Source organism: Littorina saxatilis, linkage group LG1 (genome assembly GCF_037325665.1).
Source record: "Littorina saxatilis isolate snail1 linkage group LG1, US_GU_Lsax_2.0, whole genome shotgun sequence".
In the NCBI taxonomy this organism is placed as follows: domain Eukaryota; kingdom Metazoa; phylum Mollusca; class Gastropoda; order Littorinimorpha; family Littorinidae; genus Littorina; species Littorina saxatilis.
Genome location: NC_090245.1, coordinates 20,661,299 through 20,680,533, shown reverse-complemented (window position 1 = coordinate 20,680,533; position 19,235 = coordinate 20,661,299). Strand labels below are relative to the sequence as shown.

Below are 19,235 nucleotides of genomic sequence, written 5' to 3'. Positions count from 1 at the left end.
CACCTACCCACAATCAACATCATGACTTCTCCCTGTGTAGAGTGAGACAAGAGTGGATGAATTAAATTGACAGATTGCCAATAGTTGCTCTGAAGAAATGAGTTTATAGACACAAATAATGCAACCCTGTACAGAAAGCACGAAGGCTGATGATTGTCTGTATGTGTCCGAGTGGCGGGTCAGTCTTAGCCCGTGTGCAAGCACTAGCCTGGGCAGATATGAGGTGTTGAGTCCAATTTCTTTGTACATGAGAAAAAATGTGCCTTTAAATTTGATGTCACGTCGTTTTGCTTTTACCTTGACACCACTGTGTGTTCTTTTTAGTTTGTTCAGGCTAGTACGTACTAAAGACCTGCACTTCGTTCTTTGACTGCGGCGTACACTGAGCGCACAGTTCACCGACTCTGCTTATATCCTCAGTAAGTGCCTCGATCTCTTTCCGACTCTCTGTCTCTGTCTGTCTCTGTCTGTCCGTGTCTCTGTCTTTCTCTCTATCTCTCCCTCTCTCTCTTTCTTTCTCCCTGCCACCCTCTCTCTTACCGGTTCGTGCGTGCGTCTGTGTTTGTGTCTGTGTCTGTGTCTCTGTCCGTCTGTCTGTCTGTCCGTCTGTCTCTTTGTCTGTCTGTCTGTCTGTCTGTCCGTCTGTCTGTCCGTCTGTCTGTCTGGGGACCTGAGTGTTTCTCTGCCTGGTTTTCTGTGTCTACCTGCTCATGCAGGTCGTGCATGTCTGTTTGTTTGTCTGTGTGTGCGTGCTGTTGTCCGTGTTGCTTTCTACAGATTGTGTCCAGCTTACTAAAACAAAAATAACATATTTTCTTTCTTTGTGCACAATAGTGGACTACAGGTGATTGACAGAAATACCTATAATAGCGGAACAACATAACATCATAAAGCACGATTTCTTCCGGCACATTAATACGCTTAAAACAAATGAACTGTACGTTATTTGGTGAATGCTGTACTGCATACACAATGACCAACAGAGCTTCAACGGACAAAGACCGTTGATTTGCCAGTAATATTTTGGAAGAGTTCTAAATATAGAAAAATATTAATGTTGTTGTTATTTTCATCATGTTTTCTCTCTGTTTGCGTATCGCATTGCTCTTGCTCTTTATTTCTTAGTGTGCGTGTGTGTGTGTGTGTGTGTGTGTGTGTGTGTGTGTGTGTGTGTGTGTGTGTGTGTGTGTGTGTGTGTGTGTGTGTGTGTGTGTGTGTGTGTGTGCGCGCGGGTATACTTCTTAATCAATGCTACAGTAAATAGTTAATATCAGTCGACCGAGAACAGCAGAATAAGCTAAGACCTTTGTTCGTGGAAGCCACTCAGTGTGTACAGAAAATACACACCGTACTGTCCCACCACTCATCCCTTTACCTGAACCTTTCCAGTTGCAAGCTTGACTTAGCACCTTCAATTATGGACCATACCTTGCAATGATCGAGACATGTCAATTATAGCGAAAAGTTAAGCCATTACAAAATGGAGGGGTGTCGTCACGAAAGCGTGAAGCCCTTGTATGTGCTGCATGGGGTTTCCTGAAGCTAGTCATGCGTCTTGCATGCTGACGTCGATAGGAATGGCCACTTGAAATCAGTATTCAACGGAGTCGTTGACCGATGCGGCAAGTCCTCATTCAGAAAACCCATTATAGCGAGGAAATAACATCAATAGTAAAACTGAGCGAATCACTAAGGCAGATCAGGATCAGTAATAAAACAAAACATATAAACAAAACAGAGTGCTGACATTTTAAAATCCAAGTGGAAATATGACCGTATTCAGTGTTAAAAGCCTGGCAATATCTGGAATTGTGAGCCTTATTGTTTTTATGAGAAGGAGTGTGCCTTTATTGCCTGGACATAATGTCTCCGTGCGTTAGTGTGAGTGTAAGTATCATCGTGCGTGTAGGATTTGTTGTTCTTTTTACGCCTGTATTCTGTTTGCTCTTTGTATATTATGTCTGTCTGTCTGTCTCAACCTCTCCATGTCATTGCAACACATTCAGTGTTCGATTATAGCAAAGGGGGCTAAGGGGTATGGGATGTCAAGTTGTGGTGTGTGTGTGTGTGTGTGTGTGTGTGTGTGTGTGTGTGTGTGTGTATGTGTGTGTGTGTGTGGTCAGCTACCAATAATCAGTCACATCAAGACAAAGTCTCAAAGACTCATATTCTTGGAGTCATGAAATGAAAAAGAATGCAGTGCAGTTTTGATTCTGTTATTGAACTTTTAATGAAAAAAATATCAATTTAAAAAAACAAAATGATTAATTAGTTTAAAGCTTTGTAGCTTAAATGCACTCCATGGCCCGGACTGAGTCAACATGACGTCTATTAATTACTTCAAACATTCTTAAAAAAAATGAGAAGAAAAGAAGTTGTGGGAATATCATATGGAAGAATGCAAATTATGAAAAGTGTCATATACATCAGTCTGGTAGTTTTCCTGGAATTGCTTTACTTACACACATACAAACACAAACACTGGAAATATGTTAATGTGCGATAGCGCAAGCGTTAGTACATGATTGTATCAGCAAATCAGTAGGATTTGTTTTTGATGACACATGTTTCACGCCCTGGATCGTGGAACGCCTAGTTGTGTCCACCGCAGGCGCTACACACGATTATGTCCCCCGCAAGACCAACCACATTGTAGGTGTTTAAAATAGTAGATAACCAGACTTTCTTGTAATGAAGTTTAAATCATACGGACCGGTACTTTTTTGCATTGGATCAGCCAGTTTTCTTACCATTTATACTCTCGTGTACTACATAAGAGAAGAAATTTCACTAAGACAGGTCAGAAATACTGTCCCCCACGTTAAAAATGATAAAATAACACAAAGCACGGTCAACAGAAGTGCTTAAATCTTCTTGCTTGTCAAAGTCTACCTACTTGTAGATACTGCTTTCTATTTTTAAGTTTCAACTAAGCTTAGATTTGACTAACGACGGGTACAAAGATCAACAGTAAAATTTGACGGGGTAAGATCCCCTGCAGCTTGGTAAAAAATGCGGGGGACCTTATCTGGTGTCTGCGGGGGACCTTACCCACTGAGAGTCCAGTACCACAAAATAATGCTAAATTAGAGCAGCTTATCCGCGATGCTGGTGCCCCAAAACGCGCATACAAGCCTGCAAGGTATTGAAGATTGAACTGTGAGTATTAGAATAGTGATTCAAAAGATAGTTCTGGGTTAATTTGTAAGAAAGTGGGACCTCTCTGCGTAATTTTCACACGGACTTCGGCAGACTTGTGTTTGGTTTTATGTTTGCTCTTTTTACATTTAGTCAAGTTTTGACTTAAATGTTTTAACGTAGAGGGGGAATCGAGACGAGGGTCGTGGTGTGTGTGTGTGTGTGTGTGTGTGTGTGTGTGTGTGTGTGTGTGTGTGTGTGTGTGTGTGTGTGTGTGTGTCTGTGCGTGTGTGTGTATGTAGAGCGATTCAGACCAAACTACTGGACCAATCTTTATGAAATTTGACATGAGAGTACCTGGGAATGATATCCCCGGACATGTTTTCTTTTTTTCGATAAATACTTTTGATGACGTCATATCCGGCTTTTTAGAAAAGTTGCGGCGGCACTGTCACATCCTAATTTTTCAATCAAATTGATTGAAATTTTTGTAAAGCAATCTTCGACGAAGGCCGGACTTCGGTATTGCATTTCAGCTTGGTGGCTTAAAAATTAATTAATGACTTTGGTCATTAAAAATCTGAAAATTGCAATTAAAATTATTTTTGTATAAAACGATCCAAAATTACTTTTATTTTATTCTTCATCTTGTTCTGATTCCAAAAACATATAAATATGTTATATTCGGATTAAAAACAAGCTTTGAAAATTAAAAAATATAAAAATTGTGATTAAAATTAAATTTCCGAAGTCGTTTTTAAAACAATTTCATCTTATTCCTTGTTGGTTCCTGATTCCAAAAACATATAGATATGATATGTTTGGATTAAAAACACGCTCAGAAAGTTAAAACGAAGAGAGGTACAGTAAAGCGTGCTATGAAGCACAGCGCAACCGCTACCGCGCCAAACAGGCTCGTCACTTTCACTGCCTTTTGCACTAGCGGCGGACTACGTTCAGTTTCATTCTGTGAGTTCCACAGCTTGACTAAATGTAGTAATTTCGCCTTACGCGACTTGTTCTTATGTCTGTCTGCGCGCCAGGGTTTCTCACGATCTCTAGATCAGTATATGTCACTCATACAGTGACAACCGTTCGATGAAAGCAAAGTCAGACACCACATCTTTGGCACATGCAATTTCAAAACTAAGACGTCAATACCCTTGTGAGCTTGCAACACATACATGTTAGCACAAGTCGTTTGTTCATCTATATTTCTCCCCTTAGGTAACACTTTGAAGATTCGTTTTGACATGCCTGGTTGGACGTTTCCAAGGGAGGTGGTTGGCACATAACAAGACGACACCCGGCGACACGCGAACTTTAGAAAGAAACACTGGGGCCATGTTAACCCGGACGCCTCGATCTAAATGCACCATTGATTTCGTTAAAGGTCATGTGTACTGTAATAATGCCCTACTTTAATATAGGGACAGGGGTCACTGTTCTGTCTGTCTTTTTGTGTGTGATGGTTGATTGCGTTAAATGCTTGTTTTTGTGTGTGTGTTTTTTCGGTCTTTTTAGGGGGAGGGGGTGGTAGATTTATGAAACTTGCTTTTACGTTTGTGTTTAGTCATATCGGCAAATGTTGTGTCCTTTTGAATATAGAGGGCCCCAAAGGGGGGGTATCATCACGATCACGGGAAGGGAAATTTTAGCTTTCACGATCACAGTTACCTTGATTTTTGTTTTCACGATCACAAACACCTTGACGAATAGAGGATCATAGAGTGATACAGCTGTGAAAAATGTACGTTGAAAATAAAATGCTTTGCAATAATGCCCATCACGATCACGAAAACAAATGACGATCACGATCACGAGACTTGATTTTTTTTGTCATCACGGATCACGGGCAAAGTCCCATCACGATCACAGAAATGGAAATTTCGGCAATCACGGTCACAGAAAGGTCAAAAAACGCCAATCACGATCACGATTTTAAACTCTTTGGGGCCCTCAATATACTATTCTTCTTCGTTAAAACGACCATGTACCTTGGTTCAGATCTGCAGGAGATATAATCACGATTACATTGTCGTGCACATTTGTTAACTTATTAATCAGCGCTAACAATAAACAAATTACACATCAATTAACAATTCAGCAATTTAGTGTTCTTGCACGTGTGACCGTCTGATCAGAGGATACTTTTACCTGGACACAAACCGAAAATCAAAAGCCTGACTGTGTAAAGCCTGACTGTTTTTATTAATTATTTTCGTTGATTAAAATAGGTTTTACTTGGGACATAAGTTTAGCAGAACATGTTCACTTTCGACAGCGAGCAGTCCGACTGCTGATTGCTGGCACTTGTCCAAGTGGAAAACTGTTATCACATGCACATGTTTGCGAAGATCTATGGTGGTGTACATGATCACTTGACAATTAGAAGGAATGTTGAAAATGTGACTATCAAGGCACAGACATCCTACACATTTCCTGTTGACGCTGGAAGGATGTTGTTGCCCAACCCCTATAGGCTCCTGTGCCGGTCTGTGGCCATGACCTCTGTCACGTTTCAATATATCACTTAAGGTGATTATGAACCGGTTAATTACTACTAATTAACTAACCACACCACGATCCACTCTCGCAGTCATACAATTAAATAGAGTCAACAAAAGTATAAGTTTCAGACGCCTGTTTATGTATAAACTCTCCACCTCCCTCGAGCCTTCACTCAAAATATGTTCCTTTTACGTTCTCAACACGTAAAAAAACCAGTGTTCACTGACAAAATGCCAGTAGTATATAGAAAATTATAGTAACACGCTGAACCCGTGTAAATATAGTTAAATGCGAATGTTCTGTTCGAAAAGCTCTAGTTCGTGCAGGTGTCACACACCCCACGTTGTCACTACTCCAATGAAATCACAGATACGAAAAGACAACGGTGGTCAACGGGGTGCGTACGACATGGTGCACTTAGCTTTATCTCTGCTGCTGCTGCTTAGCCGGTATGCTGGTTAGTCGGTTCGCTGGTTAGCCGGTTCGCTGGTTAGCCGGTCCGCTGGTTAGCCGGTCCGCTGGTTAGCCGGTCCGCTGGTTAGCCGGTCTCCTGGTTAGCGTAGCTTCAACAGGTCCCGCCAAAGTCAGCCGTGCAGATGTTACAGGAACGTAACGAAACGAAACGAAACGAAGGCTGCAAACAGAAAGCATCGGTGCACTAAACATGTCAGCTACCCCTCACCCACCACCTTTAAACATGTCATCTTTAAATATCTCATCGAGCACGTGGGCCTGCACAAAACGGACTTTTTACAACAACAAAACAGCCATTTTCCGTCCTTCTCTCCCTATCTGCAAAAACCATATACAGATTAGTATTTTAGCGTCACAGAGAGTAAATTATGCGCTAACCTGGAAAGAACAACAGAGAGTATTTCATTCCACAACACAGACTCATCAACAGCGTTAAATAATGATTTATTACCTCAAAAGCCTATGATTGTACTCTCAATGGAAGCAAAGTCCGCCTCCTCCCTGGAACAGCCTCTGTTCGTCAACAGTGACCAAAAACCTCCAGAACCCCTTGTCGAATCCTTATGCGAAAGCCATCGCCGACGAAGGAAAGTTGACGACTTGTCCTCAGCAAAGTACTGGCAGTGAGACAGGAAAAACTAGTGGAAGCTCCCCTAGAGTGCCGAATACAATATTCGGTGAAAAACCATCATACTCTAGAAACTGTGTATTAGATCCTTCCCCTTCTGCCGCTGGGTGTCAAGTGCCCCGTGCTTGTGTCTCTCTCAGACAACCTAGCCAATAACACGTGACTGACCTTGTCACAAAACCAGTCCAGCTATACACAATTCTGCCTCCCAAGCAGAAAAAAGACACGAGAAACTTAATCCCTGAAAATCCCGTGCGCGCTGTCAGCGAAAAACCGTCAGCCCTGTGACAGCAAAAAACCCCACTGTGAAACTCGTGCGCTACAAAACATCCGTGCTGATTGAGCACTGTCAGCAAACTCTGCTGTAGCCCAATATCACGTACAGGCGCTTTCTATCATAATCGACCAAGAACAGGCACTCCACTGAGTGACACTTTCTTGGTCTCTGTCACCCGATCGTGACAACCTCATTTCAGTTGTCACTTTGTAAAAGTGCATTTCAACAGCCAGACACGCAGGTGTGGAGCTCTCACTGCACACTCATCTTTTATAGGTCAGTAGGGAGTTGCATAAGAGGACGTCTACTTCGACGGCAACGTAAACGTGTGACGTTGAGTCTTGAGTCAGTGCGAGTAACGTTCTTGTACTTGGTTTAAACGATTATTCAAAGATCTTGCAAAATACACGCAATATACGCTTATAGGCGCGCACTTTAACCTGAAATGTTCCACTTTTAAGCGCACTTTAACCTGAAATGTTCCACTTTTAAGCGCACTCTAACCTGAAATGTTCCACTTTTAAGCGCACATTTTGTAACCAGTTCTGAACACAGTGTGACAGAGTACATAACGCCACAAGCAAACGGAGCACGCATGGTAAGCAGTATAGTGTTCACTTGAAAATGTGGCCGGAGCCGACTCCCATCCAGGATAAGCTGTACGGCACGGCGGCGTCCCTGCAGATGACCACTACATTTCTCAATTGGACTGGTCTCCACGTGTAACGGCAACAATTAAGAAGAAGAAGAAGACTTGAAAACATACACACACAACACACACACACACACCACACACAACACACACACACACACATACACACATACGCGCGCACACACACACACACACACACACACACACACACACACACTCACACACACACAAACACGTGTGCACACACACACACACACGCTCACGCATGCACGCACGCACGCACGCACGCACGCACGCACACACACACATACACACATACACACACACACACACACACACTTCCTCATATTTACAGGTCGAAGCTGGTAGAGGTGAAGGTGAATGAGAAGTGTGTTTTTCCTTTAGTGTCACTGGCATACAGTCAAACAGCGAGACAACCAAGCATTTAAATCTGGTTCAGGAAATGAGTACGGGCAGATTATGTTATACTGGAAAAGTTTGTTTCGCACCTTCCGTCCGGCAGTTTTTAATTATTTAAGTCTCTAAACACAAGAGTCTAATCATTCGCTGTGTTTGAACTACCCATAAGGTAACCATACATTTTCCCTCTACCTTTGTCTCTGTCTCTCTGTGTTTCTGTGTGTGTGTGTGTGTGTGTGTGTGTGTGTGTGTGTGTGTGTGTGTGTGTGTGTCTCTCTCTCTCTCTCTCTCTCTCTCTCTCTCTCTCTCTCTCTCTCTCTCTCGCGTTCTCTATCGCTCTGTTTGGAAGTCGAGTAAACGACACACTTGTCATAGCATGTGAATACTGCATTACACACTAGGCCCCAATTCTCATGTCGTGTGGGTTGTCAAAGCTCTTCCGAGCATACGGCATAACACAGTGCACCATGCAAGTAGCTTACACAATTTCAACCAAGATTTATTCACCTCTTTTTCGCCTCTTGTTTAACGCTTTAAACCAACGCAACAGACGTACTTTATCGTCACTGAGTGCAGCATGATTGAAATCAGGCCGCAGTGCCCGTAACTCATCACTAATTTTGTATTCTGTTTAACATGCCATTTGGTATTGCGACAAGGTCGCTGTGGTGTGTGTGTGTGTGTGTGTGTGTGTGTGTGTGTGTGTGTGTGAATGTGTGTGTGTGTGTGTGTGTGTGTGCATGCGTGCATGTGTGTGTGTGTGTGTGTGCGTGTGTGTGTGTGTTTTGGGTGTGTGTGTTAATGTGTGTGTGTGTACGTGTTATGTGTGTGTGTGGCTGTGCCTATCTTTGACTGTATGTGGCCGTGCATGTGTGTGTGTGTGTGCGGGTGTGTGTGTGTGTGGCTATCGGTGGCTAGCTGTGACTGTCTGTGGCTGCGCATGTGTGTGTGTGTGTGTGTGTGTGGCTGTGGCTAGCTGTGACAGTCTGTGGCTGTGCATGTGTGTGTGTGGCTGTCAGTGGCTTTATCTGCGCCTCTATCTGTGCGTGTGCGTGACGTGAACATATATCTGTGTTTCGTAATATCTGCAACTTTCCTGTCCCCTTGACTGCCACACCATAGTTAGGTACGTTTTATGAAAGAGAAAAAAAATCCATACTTTGTCAAGGGAAACAACCGCTGTGTATTGCACTTTAGATTGCAGCAATATGATCACCTCCCTTGAAGACTGTTTTCTCAGTTTGGGTCTAATTGTTTTATCTTGTATGAATTTTTTAATTGAAATTGTTTTTAAACTCAAATCTCCCGGCAGTCAAAGGGTAAAACCCATGCTTTTCGTGCACGCGATCGTGTACCTCGCCTCTGTACTGCGGAAGATACCACAGTGTGGTGTGCGTAATAGTTTAGTTAACGGCGCTGATAAAAATAAAATAACAGACCCTTATAAATACCAATAGACAATGCACAAGTAATTTTCCTTTTCATCACCATGTGATCAGAGGATCGTTGCACTCGGATACATACCAAATACCACAAGCCTGTCACCCGTTTGCCGCCTGTTTGCTCAATTCAGTTTGCATCTGAAGGTAGGTCAAACTCTGGACATCATTTCAGCAGAAAATGTTCACTCTGCGAAGAAAACAGACTGTTGATTTTGAGTATGTGTCCAAGAGGAAGAATGCGAGCACGGAGACACTGCCCTTGGTAGGCGTTCCCCTCTTCCGTCCTCCACAAAGCATTCGAGATTGGAAAACCCCTGGATTTGACGTCACACAGAGCACTGCTGTGACGTCGTTTTGGTGTCACTCTACGCACCTTCTCCTTGTAAATGGCGATTAAGGTCAAGTGCCTGTTTCCCTTGTCGGCATTCTATAATCAGTGCATTCATTCATAAAGTTAGCTGACAGAGCTATAAAAGCCAGAGATAAACTAGGTTTAGCCACACTATCATACAACAGAGTTAAACTACTCTTACCATTAAAAACCGACAGAAATCTGCTAGGAAACAATTGTGTTTTATTGTTCAATAGCGCGTCGTTCTTGTATGTTTAGTTGTCATTTGTTTTAAGCCTTTACTAAAGAATAGTAAAAGTGTCAACTGGAAGCGGCATCAATTGTAAATAGTAGCAGTGTGTGCTTTCTACCTGCATATAGATTAACGATCCACGAATCTGTACCAACTTAAACAGAAAAATGGCCTTGGAGTACCTATTGGTACGGATGAACTTGAGAAGGTATGGTCATATATTTTCATGATTTCATGACTTGTATGATTTGGCTATGTTGAAACTTTACTGTTTCCGTAAGTGGCTTGTTTCTCTATGTAGACTTTCTCTCTGCTGCTTTCAAATCAAGTTAAACCCCTGTTACACTAGGGCTGCGTCCTCACGGCGTTCCCGCGGCGTCCAAGAAAAATGAAGAACGCCGAGGTGTGCGCAGTAGGGTCTCCTACAGCGCCGGAGCAACGCGGTGGCATCTCCATTTGACGTGGTGGGGTCGCCAAGAACGCCATGCAACGGCGCGCACTTTGAGCATGCACACAGTACGCGCCGTCTGTTGCACCACACTTTGAAGTAATCCCACACTTTGAAGTAAATTACTTCAAAGTGTGGGGATGTGCCCCACACTTTGAAGTAAACCCATTTTTTACTTCAAAGTGTGGGGGGATCTTCCCACACTTTGAAGTAAACTCAGTTTTTACTTCAAAGTGTGGGGGGATCTTCCCACACTTTGAAGTAACTTACTTCAAAGCGTGGGACTTTTGCATCGCCTGTTTGAGCCTGATGATTTTGTCAAAAAAAATGGCAAAGTCTTTTGGATGAGTGAACAGATGAGCCAAGAAACATAGTGATGTTTGTTATCAGGCTTTAAGCAATGTCCCATTGTTGAGTGTGACGAAAACTCGTGGTGACGATTTTAAAACATGTTGGGTCACGCATGGTCCAATCTTACATGGTCCAATCTTACATGGTCCAACCTTACATGGTCCGACCTTACATGGTCCAATCTCACATGGTCCAATCTTACATGGTCCAATCTTACATGGTCCAACCTTACATGGTCCAACCTTACATGGTCCAATCTTACATGGTCCAACCTTGCATGGTCCAACCTTGCATGGTCCAACCTTACATGGTCCAACCTTACATGGTCCAACCTTACATGGTCCTATCTTACATGGTCTACTATAACATGGTCCAACCTTACATGGTCCAACCTTACATGGTCCAACATTACATGGTCCAACTTTACATGGTCCAACCTTACATGGTCCAACCTTACATGGTCCAACCTTACATGGTCCAACCTTACATGGTCCAATCTTACATGGTCCAACCTTACATGGTCCAATTTTACATGGTCCAACCTTACATGGTCCAATCTTACATGGTCCAATCTTACATGGTCCAACCTTACATGGTCCAATCTTACATGGTCCAATATTACATGGTCCAACCTTACATGGTCCAACCTTACATGGTCCAACCTTACATGGTCCAACCTTACATGGTCCAATCTTACATGGACCATGTAAGATTGGACCATGTAAGGTTGGACCATGTAAGGTTGGACCATGTAAGATTGGACCATGCGTGACCCAACATGTTTTAAAATCGTCACCACGAGTTTTCGTCACACTCAACAATGGGACATTGCTTAAAGCCTGATAACAAACATCACTATGTTTCTTGGCTCATCTGTTCACTCATCCAAAAGACTTTGCCATTTTTTTGGACAAAATCATCAAGCTCAAACAGGCGATGCAAAAGTCCCACGCTTTGAAGTAAGTTACTTCAAAGTGTGGGAAGATCCCCCCACACTTTGAAGTAAAAACTGAGTTTACTTCAAAGTGTGGGAAGATCCCCCCACACTTTGAAGTAAAAAATGGGTTTACTTCAAAGTGTGGTGCAACAGCCGTCGCTCGGCGTTCTGATTTTCCTGCGATGATCCCACGGCGCTCTGAGAAATTTACAACGCCGTGCCAACTCCGTGGAAACACAGTACAGTGTGACAGGGGTTTTAGATTGTAGTTTATAAAGCTGTAATTGTAAAATATACAATATCAGTACACACAAAGCCTGGCGGTGACATGTAAAGTTATTTTCCAACGTTGATGTGACTAAGAAATGCTTTTTTCACACAAGAGGTACATTTTTGCCTTTTCGTCATCATTTACTTTGTTTTCTATTCATGTTTTCTTCATGTGACCACATGAGAGTTATTGAAATGAAAGTACAAACTTCATTGGACTGAACTGGGTTGGAACTTTGTCTTGACCTAATATTTCTGTAACAGTGTTTTACTCTCATTTACATTTTATAAAGCCGTGGAATTTAAATTCAGTATTCAACAAAGATGTACACCAGGTTAAATGTATAAATATGCTTTTGGAGACAACATAGTAAAGTAAAGTAACGGACAATATTGTGAACTCATAATATTCAAACCAATCAAAACAAAACAAAACTCTGAGTAGTACATACGACTTGACGTTCTTGAAAAAGAGATCAAGACAAAACGTCCTAGTCTGTTTGGTTTTTGGTCTATATGTTACATAACTATGATGAGTTGTCGGTTGTGTTGTTGGTGACTGAATGCACTAAACTCTGAATAGTTGCATAGAAAGGGAGAGTTCTTGTTTTTCTTTCAAATGTGAGTACCTGACCTAAGGTCGGTGTGTTAAGTTTCTTGCAACACGACTAGAAAATTAATATGTGTTCGAGGAGTACAAAACTGTTATGGCCATGTGGGAAAAATTGGTGAAGAAACGAATTGTTAGCAACACCCTTATGGGTATCGTGACATTTTTTCCAGATACTGAAGAGCTGTACTGTTGTTGTCGTGTTTTCGATGGGATAGAGGACATATTGTCATTTCAAATCCTGATCAGTCCCAGAAATATAATTCATCTAAACAATCAAGACGATCGACCAAGTTCTTGTTTCTACACACAAAGCTTGATTTCTGCTTGTGTGTTTGTTGAAACGGTCATGTCCTAAATAATTCCCGAGTTTTACATTAATTTTAGAAACAACACCCTTATGTTTTTGTTTTATTGGTTGTTTTTTCCGCATTACCCTCAGATTTCAACCAGCAAAATATCTGAAAATACCAGGTAACGACACATTTTCAGAAATACTATTGCATTCATTCAACGTAAAGGACACCTATGTCAACCTGGCGAAAACAAATCGCCCAAAAATGTGCCGACATCAAAAACAGATATATATATATATATACCGAGCAACAAAAGAAACGCGAAAAAATTCTGCAATGTTTGATTGACAAAATCTCGAACAATTATAGAGTTAGAATTATCAAACCACAAAAGTTTGATGAAGGCATGTTTGACTTAGCTGTTGTGTGATTATTTTGATGCTGGAACTGTTTTAACACACGAGACAAGCAGGTTTAACGTTAACGAAGTTTTGGAGGTCTCGCTCAGTCAGTCTTCATCGCGTTCTCTGGCCACTGATCGGACACTGGTGGCTTCCAATTGTGTTCCTGGTAGTGTCAGTGGCTGTATTGAATCGATCTCGAAGACGTTGTGGCAGGAAATTGCGATCTTGTCTTATTTGGCGGTAATGCGAAAAATCCACCGCGTTGCATAACTGCAGTGCTTCCAATGTCAACAGAACATTGCTGAAGGTGCTAGACTGTTGACATATGCACGTTTAAAGCACATGCCAGCGCTTCTGGATCATCCCCAGCTTTAAATCGACCTGGCATTTTGGTGGTGTCAATCTTGGCATCCTAGCTGTTTCAAAGGTGAGACTGGCAGCAAGCGTGCCATGGTCTCTTTTGGTTGCTTATGCATTAATGAACACATCTCACACATCAGATTTCTCCTGCTCCACTTGCACGTGCTGCGAGCGCGCATTATGTGTTTAACGTTAAACCTGCTTGTCCCGTGTGTTAAAACAGTCACAGCATCAAAATAATCACACAAAAGCAAGGTCAAACATGCCTTCATCAAACTTTTGTGGTTTAATAATTCTAACTCTATACTTGTTGGAGAATTTGTCAATCAAACAATGACGATTTTTTTCGCGTTTCTTTTGTTGCTCGGTATATATATATTATCCAAAATTGAGAACCATAAAACAAGACCCTTCTTTATTTCAGTCACGACAACGGATCCAACATGTACCGGCGAGCAAGCCCGAGAGACCACGCCGGGAACCCGAGGTCTGCCGGAAGCACTTCGGTACCCTCCACCTTCCGGAACCGCTACGAGGCTGAACGAAGCCGCCGCTACGCGGCTCGGCCCTCGGGGAGGAGTACATTTCGTCTGTACGGACCTCCCCGAACAAGGCCCTCCAGGCATTCTCGTGACAGACGATACTGGTCTTTTATCTACCCCGACTCTGCGGCTGACGACGAGAAGGTGGAGAAGGAGAAGGAGAAGGAACTAGGTTTGTGCACTTTTGTTGACAGAAAGCCGCTTGTAAGACCTCCGCTTTCCCTAATACCCCCTCCCCCTTCCCCTTTTGTAAGACCTTCATTTGTCAGAAATGTTTTATAACTTGTAAATTGACCCAACTATTGGAACCTCTCCTTTCGTAATACCTTTATCTCTCAGAGTTATGGAGGTCTTAGAAAGGAGGTTCCGCTGCTAAAGAAAAATACACACGCTCGGTTGAAGACACACTCCTCCGGAAGTGGTGGCAGTCTGAGCGTCACTTTGATCAAACCGCCAGACACATGACTAATTTCTGTTGAATTATGCATCGAGTTACAGTTGAAACGCTTTTATAATCCAATGTGCTTGTTGTTTTAAACGTGAGTTTATTTTCTGAAAATGGCAAATATTCGTGAACCGAAAGTGGTCGATATTGTTCAGGGCATCACAATAAGTATGCAGCATCGACTGTATTTGTTTTTCTATGTGATTGTTTGCGGTGCTTTGAATAGTTATACTATCAAGGGACAACACTGACATTTGTCACTGTAAGAAATATAACCTTCACGCTGATTTAAAAGGCACAGTCTTTACCGTGAACAATCTTCTGCCATCTGAGAAATGCCCAGGCTTTTGCATGGAATAAGACCATACTTCCACTATGACACGTACCAAAAGCCAACTTCCTGTTGGAGTTGTTTGATGAATGAGTTTATCAAAAAGCTCCTAGTCTTAATCATTTAATTTGTGTGCGAATTATTATTAAAACTAATCAGTCCAGAAAGTTCTTGAAGAATTGTATGATACGTTCATTGTGTGTCAGTCTAGAATTTATTTTAAGTTGTTGAAATGCTCAAAACTTCAAGAGCAATACATATTACTTTCTTCTGATTTGTTGTTAAATAACAGTCTTATAATTGAACCAATTTGAATTATTGTCTTTCAGAGAAGAAAAGACTGCCAAAAGAAGAAGTGAAGAAACTGCAAGTACTTACGGTTGAGGATGTTAGCTTTAACATCGTTGGCAATGCATTGATGCACCACACGCTTAAGTACGACTGCATCAAAGGCGAGAACGCTCAACCTGTTTTCCGACGAGGTCAAGAGTTCGACGTCACTGTGACCTTTGACCGAGCCTACCAAAAGGACAAAGATGACCTCTTCTTCGTCTTGGAAGCTGGTATGCTCTCTCTTTTATTTTGTCTTGCTAGAAAACTTTGACATGCACCTTTGATTGTTTAGTCTAGCAGTGAAACCAACATTGTTGTTCGCTATTTCCTTTTGTTTTGTTTTACGTCGTTTCCGATGAAAGGCTCGGTTATTTCCGTTAAAAACGAAGTTTGCCGAACGTGTGATTCAGTCTACAGACACCGGTCGGATCACAACAAAAATGTTCATTCTTTGCGATTTTGTGATACTGTTGATGATACACCTGCTTTTCAGTGAAGAACATCAATAAAATGATGTTCACAAGTAAGAATAACAGACCAAAGCACGCGATGTGTAAAATTAGGCTTTGCTTTTCAAACAAAGCACGTGGTTTTTTTCCTGACAGACACTTTCGGTGGCGATTGAAAAATTTTCCAGAAACGGTTTTATGCTCCCATTTGATATTTTTTCCCTATTTTATCTAGTCAGAGACTAACCTTGTGTATTAATTGAATTAATAACCCCATTATCATAAGTTTTGTGTGTTATTTTCGTGTCTGCTTGAATCACACTTTGAGAAGGGGTCATGTGACAGAAGGAAATGGTGTCTGTCAGGATTCACACGTTCGCTTCGAAAAACTCGCTCAAATAATTGCTCAAACACAAACATTTTAGCTTTTATTTATTTTTTTGTATTGCAAATACCATACTTACTCATGCCAAGCAGATAAAAATGATGAAAATCAACACAATAAGCAAGTAATTTGAAGGCAAAGTTTACACACATCAAAGAGTCTGATTACCGTGAAACCTGCCGTAAGCTTATGTAAGTCTCAGAAATGGTCAACATCATTAAGCAAAATTTGGTCATTTGGTGTCCTGGGGATCGTCCTTTGTAATGTTCCTTCGACCAACCGAAAAGCGTATGTCCTGACTTCTTTGCCGGTTTTAGATGCCTCAAACCAACCAAATGTACACGGGTCCTGGATTAATATTGAACCAAATACATAAAGGCATTTCATGTGCTTGTCACGTATGGGTCGACGTGCTCGTGACTGTTTTGTATTTTCTATAATCAATATCATAATCACTAGCCTTTCTTTTCTGTGTGTGTGTGTGTGTGTGTGTGTGTGTGTGTGTGTGTGTGTGTGTGTGTGTGTGTGTGCGTGCGTGCATACGTGCGTGCGTTCGTGCGTGCGTCCGTGCATACGTGCGTGCGTGCGTGCGTGTGTGCGTGCATGTGTGTTTGTGTTTTTGTCGGACCTACTCCTTACTCCTGCCTTTGTTTTAACACTCTCAGACGAAGAGAACCCTGGGAAGAACCTCAAAGAGCGCTTTCAGCTGGACGAGGACGGCAGTGACACCTACCGGAAGGACGAAGACTGGGGGGCGAGGATCTTGGAGTCAGACTCCGACAAGAAGACTCTCAAGCTGGCCGTCTACATCCCAGGGGATTGCGTGATTGGCGAGTGGGACGTGAAGGTCAAAACATCCCTTCAGGGCTCGGAGAAGAAGTTCGTTTACAGGTGCCCACAGCCTATGATCATTCTCTTCAACCCGTGGTCGTCCGGTGAGTTTGTTTAGATATCCTTGAGCCAAGTGATGTCATCGTGTTCAACCCGTGGTCGTCCGGTGAGTTTGTTTTGATATCCTTGAGCCAAGTGATGTCATCGTGTTCAACCCGTGGTCGTCCGGTGAATTTGTTTAGATATCCTTGAGCCAAGTGAGGTCTTCGTGTTCAAATCGTGGTCGTACGCGTCCTGTGAGTTAGTTTTGATATCCTTGAGCCAAGTGAGGTCATCGTGTTCAACCCGTGGTCGTCCTGTGAGTTAGTTTTGATATACTTGAGCCAAGTGTGGTCAAATGGATTCCGGAGAGTGGTCGTGCTGAAGACGAATGCGTTTGATTCTAAATGTTCTCCGTATGTATAATTGCAGCATAGTAAAAATAACATGAACAAGCGCAGGGTAAGCATAAGTTGACTAGAGGAATACCCGGCTTCGCCGGGTGAATCGCGAGACAGAGTATGCAGCGTGGCGGTTCGCCGGCTTAGAGCACGTGTTGAACATTTTCATCCACCAGTTTGTGCCCGGGGTCCACCTGAATATGCCCACCAAATTTGATGCAGAATATTTACGATGGGAGGGGTAGTATATATTAGTGGCAATGTTTTGAAGATGGGAGGGATTGTGAGCAGAGAAGCGCTGCTTTTGTGTGGCGGAAGTGAAAGAAGTGAAGAAGTAGAGCCGAACAAAAAAGTTTTTATTTTCGTAATTTGTATCGCGAAACAGGGTATTTATTCACCGCGGTTCACCGCAACGCAAACACACACACACACACACACACACCACACCACACCACACCACACACACACACACACACACACACACACACACACACACACACACACACACACACACACACACACACACACACACACACACACACACACACAGACACAAGTCGTATATATATATACAGGGTGACACGAAAAAAACAGATCCCACCAAAAGTTTAATATTTTCTGAAATAATCAGCCGATTCTTTTATTTTTTCAGGTGAGCCAAGCTGAAATGATGTTCTAACAGCCCACCAAGTTTGAGCTTCAAGATGTCATGGACAACGGAGCATAAGACATTTATAGTCGAGGCCTATTTTCGCCGGCGAACAGATTTGCTCGGGCTGCGCACAACAGACTCTCTGACTGAATCAATATTCCTCGGTGTCCTTGCTGATTTAGGTCGACCAGAGTGGGATCCCCTGTTAGGGTTTTTACTATTGAGGTTATTGACAGTCCCATGGTCTCTGAACTTATCCCTCCATCCATAGATAACTGATTTAACAGGAAAGTCTCTACGTCCAAACTGTCTTTTGAATTCCATTTGAGCAGCGTGGATAGAATTCGACCGAAAATAGGCCTCGACTATAAATGTCTTATGCTCCGTTGTCCATGACATCTTGAAGCTCAAACTTGGTGGGCTGTTAGAACATCATTTCAGCTTGGCTCACCTGAAAAAATAAAAGAATCGGCTGATTATTTCAGAAAATATAAAACTTTTGGTGGGATCTGTTTTTTTCGTGTCACCCTGTATATATCTAGAGATAGATGACAGTGGATTTTTCGTGTGGCTATAGATAGATTCGACCTTTGCACTTTTACAGTGAGGACAACGGGTGCAAGGAAATCGTTCTGGACAGTGACCTTCTAAAAATAGTGACGGGAATATCTGAAGCTGCTTGTCATACCGTAGCATTCTGATCAGTCATCGCTCAACGGCTATCGCCAGTTATCTCAGAGAATGAGCCGTACTCATTTTGACCTGAGTTCAGGATGATACCGTAGCTGTGATCGGAAGATCAAACTTCAGATTTTGAAGAAGCTCTTTCTCATTCAGTATTCTTGCAAATACCGTACGTGATTGACGCCACACGAAGGAAGGGAGATAAACGCGCAAAACACTGGAGAAGATAAGGAAGAGTTACTGGGAATGGATCTACAGAAAAACCAAAATCGGTTCACCGCGCCGCGCTTAGAGCACGTGTTCAAAATTTTCATCGACCAGATTGTGTCCGGGATCTACCT

General features: G+C 42.5%; 1 protein-coding gene across 8 annotated transcripts in view; it reads left to right on the top strand.

The window, feature by feature from the left end:
* Positions 1 to 19,235, top strand: part of LOC138964340 (annulin-like) — a 51,019-nt gene that overhangs the window by 11,032 nt on the left and 20,752 nt on the right. For 5 of the 8 annotated variants that reach the window (XM_070336311.1, XM_070336301.1, XM_070336319.1 and 2 more), the window contains exons 2-4: positions 14,227 to 14,516; positions 15,450 to 15,683; positions 16,953 to 17,222. In XM_070336311.1, the coding sequence (XP_070192412.1) occupies positions 14,246 to 14,516; positions 15,450 to 15,683; positions 16,953 to 17,222 (775 nt within the window). In that variant the 5' untranslated portion in view covers positions 14,227 to 14,245. Of the gene's footprint in view, positions 1 to 324; positions 420 to 10,212; positions 10,335 to 14,226; positions 14,517 to 15,449; positions 15,684 to 16,952; positions 17,223 to 19,235 lie in introns of those variants that run through there. The other 3 variants (XM_070336293.1, XM_070336288.1, XM_070336272.1) reach the window with 2 other exon arrangements.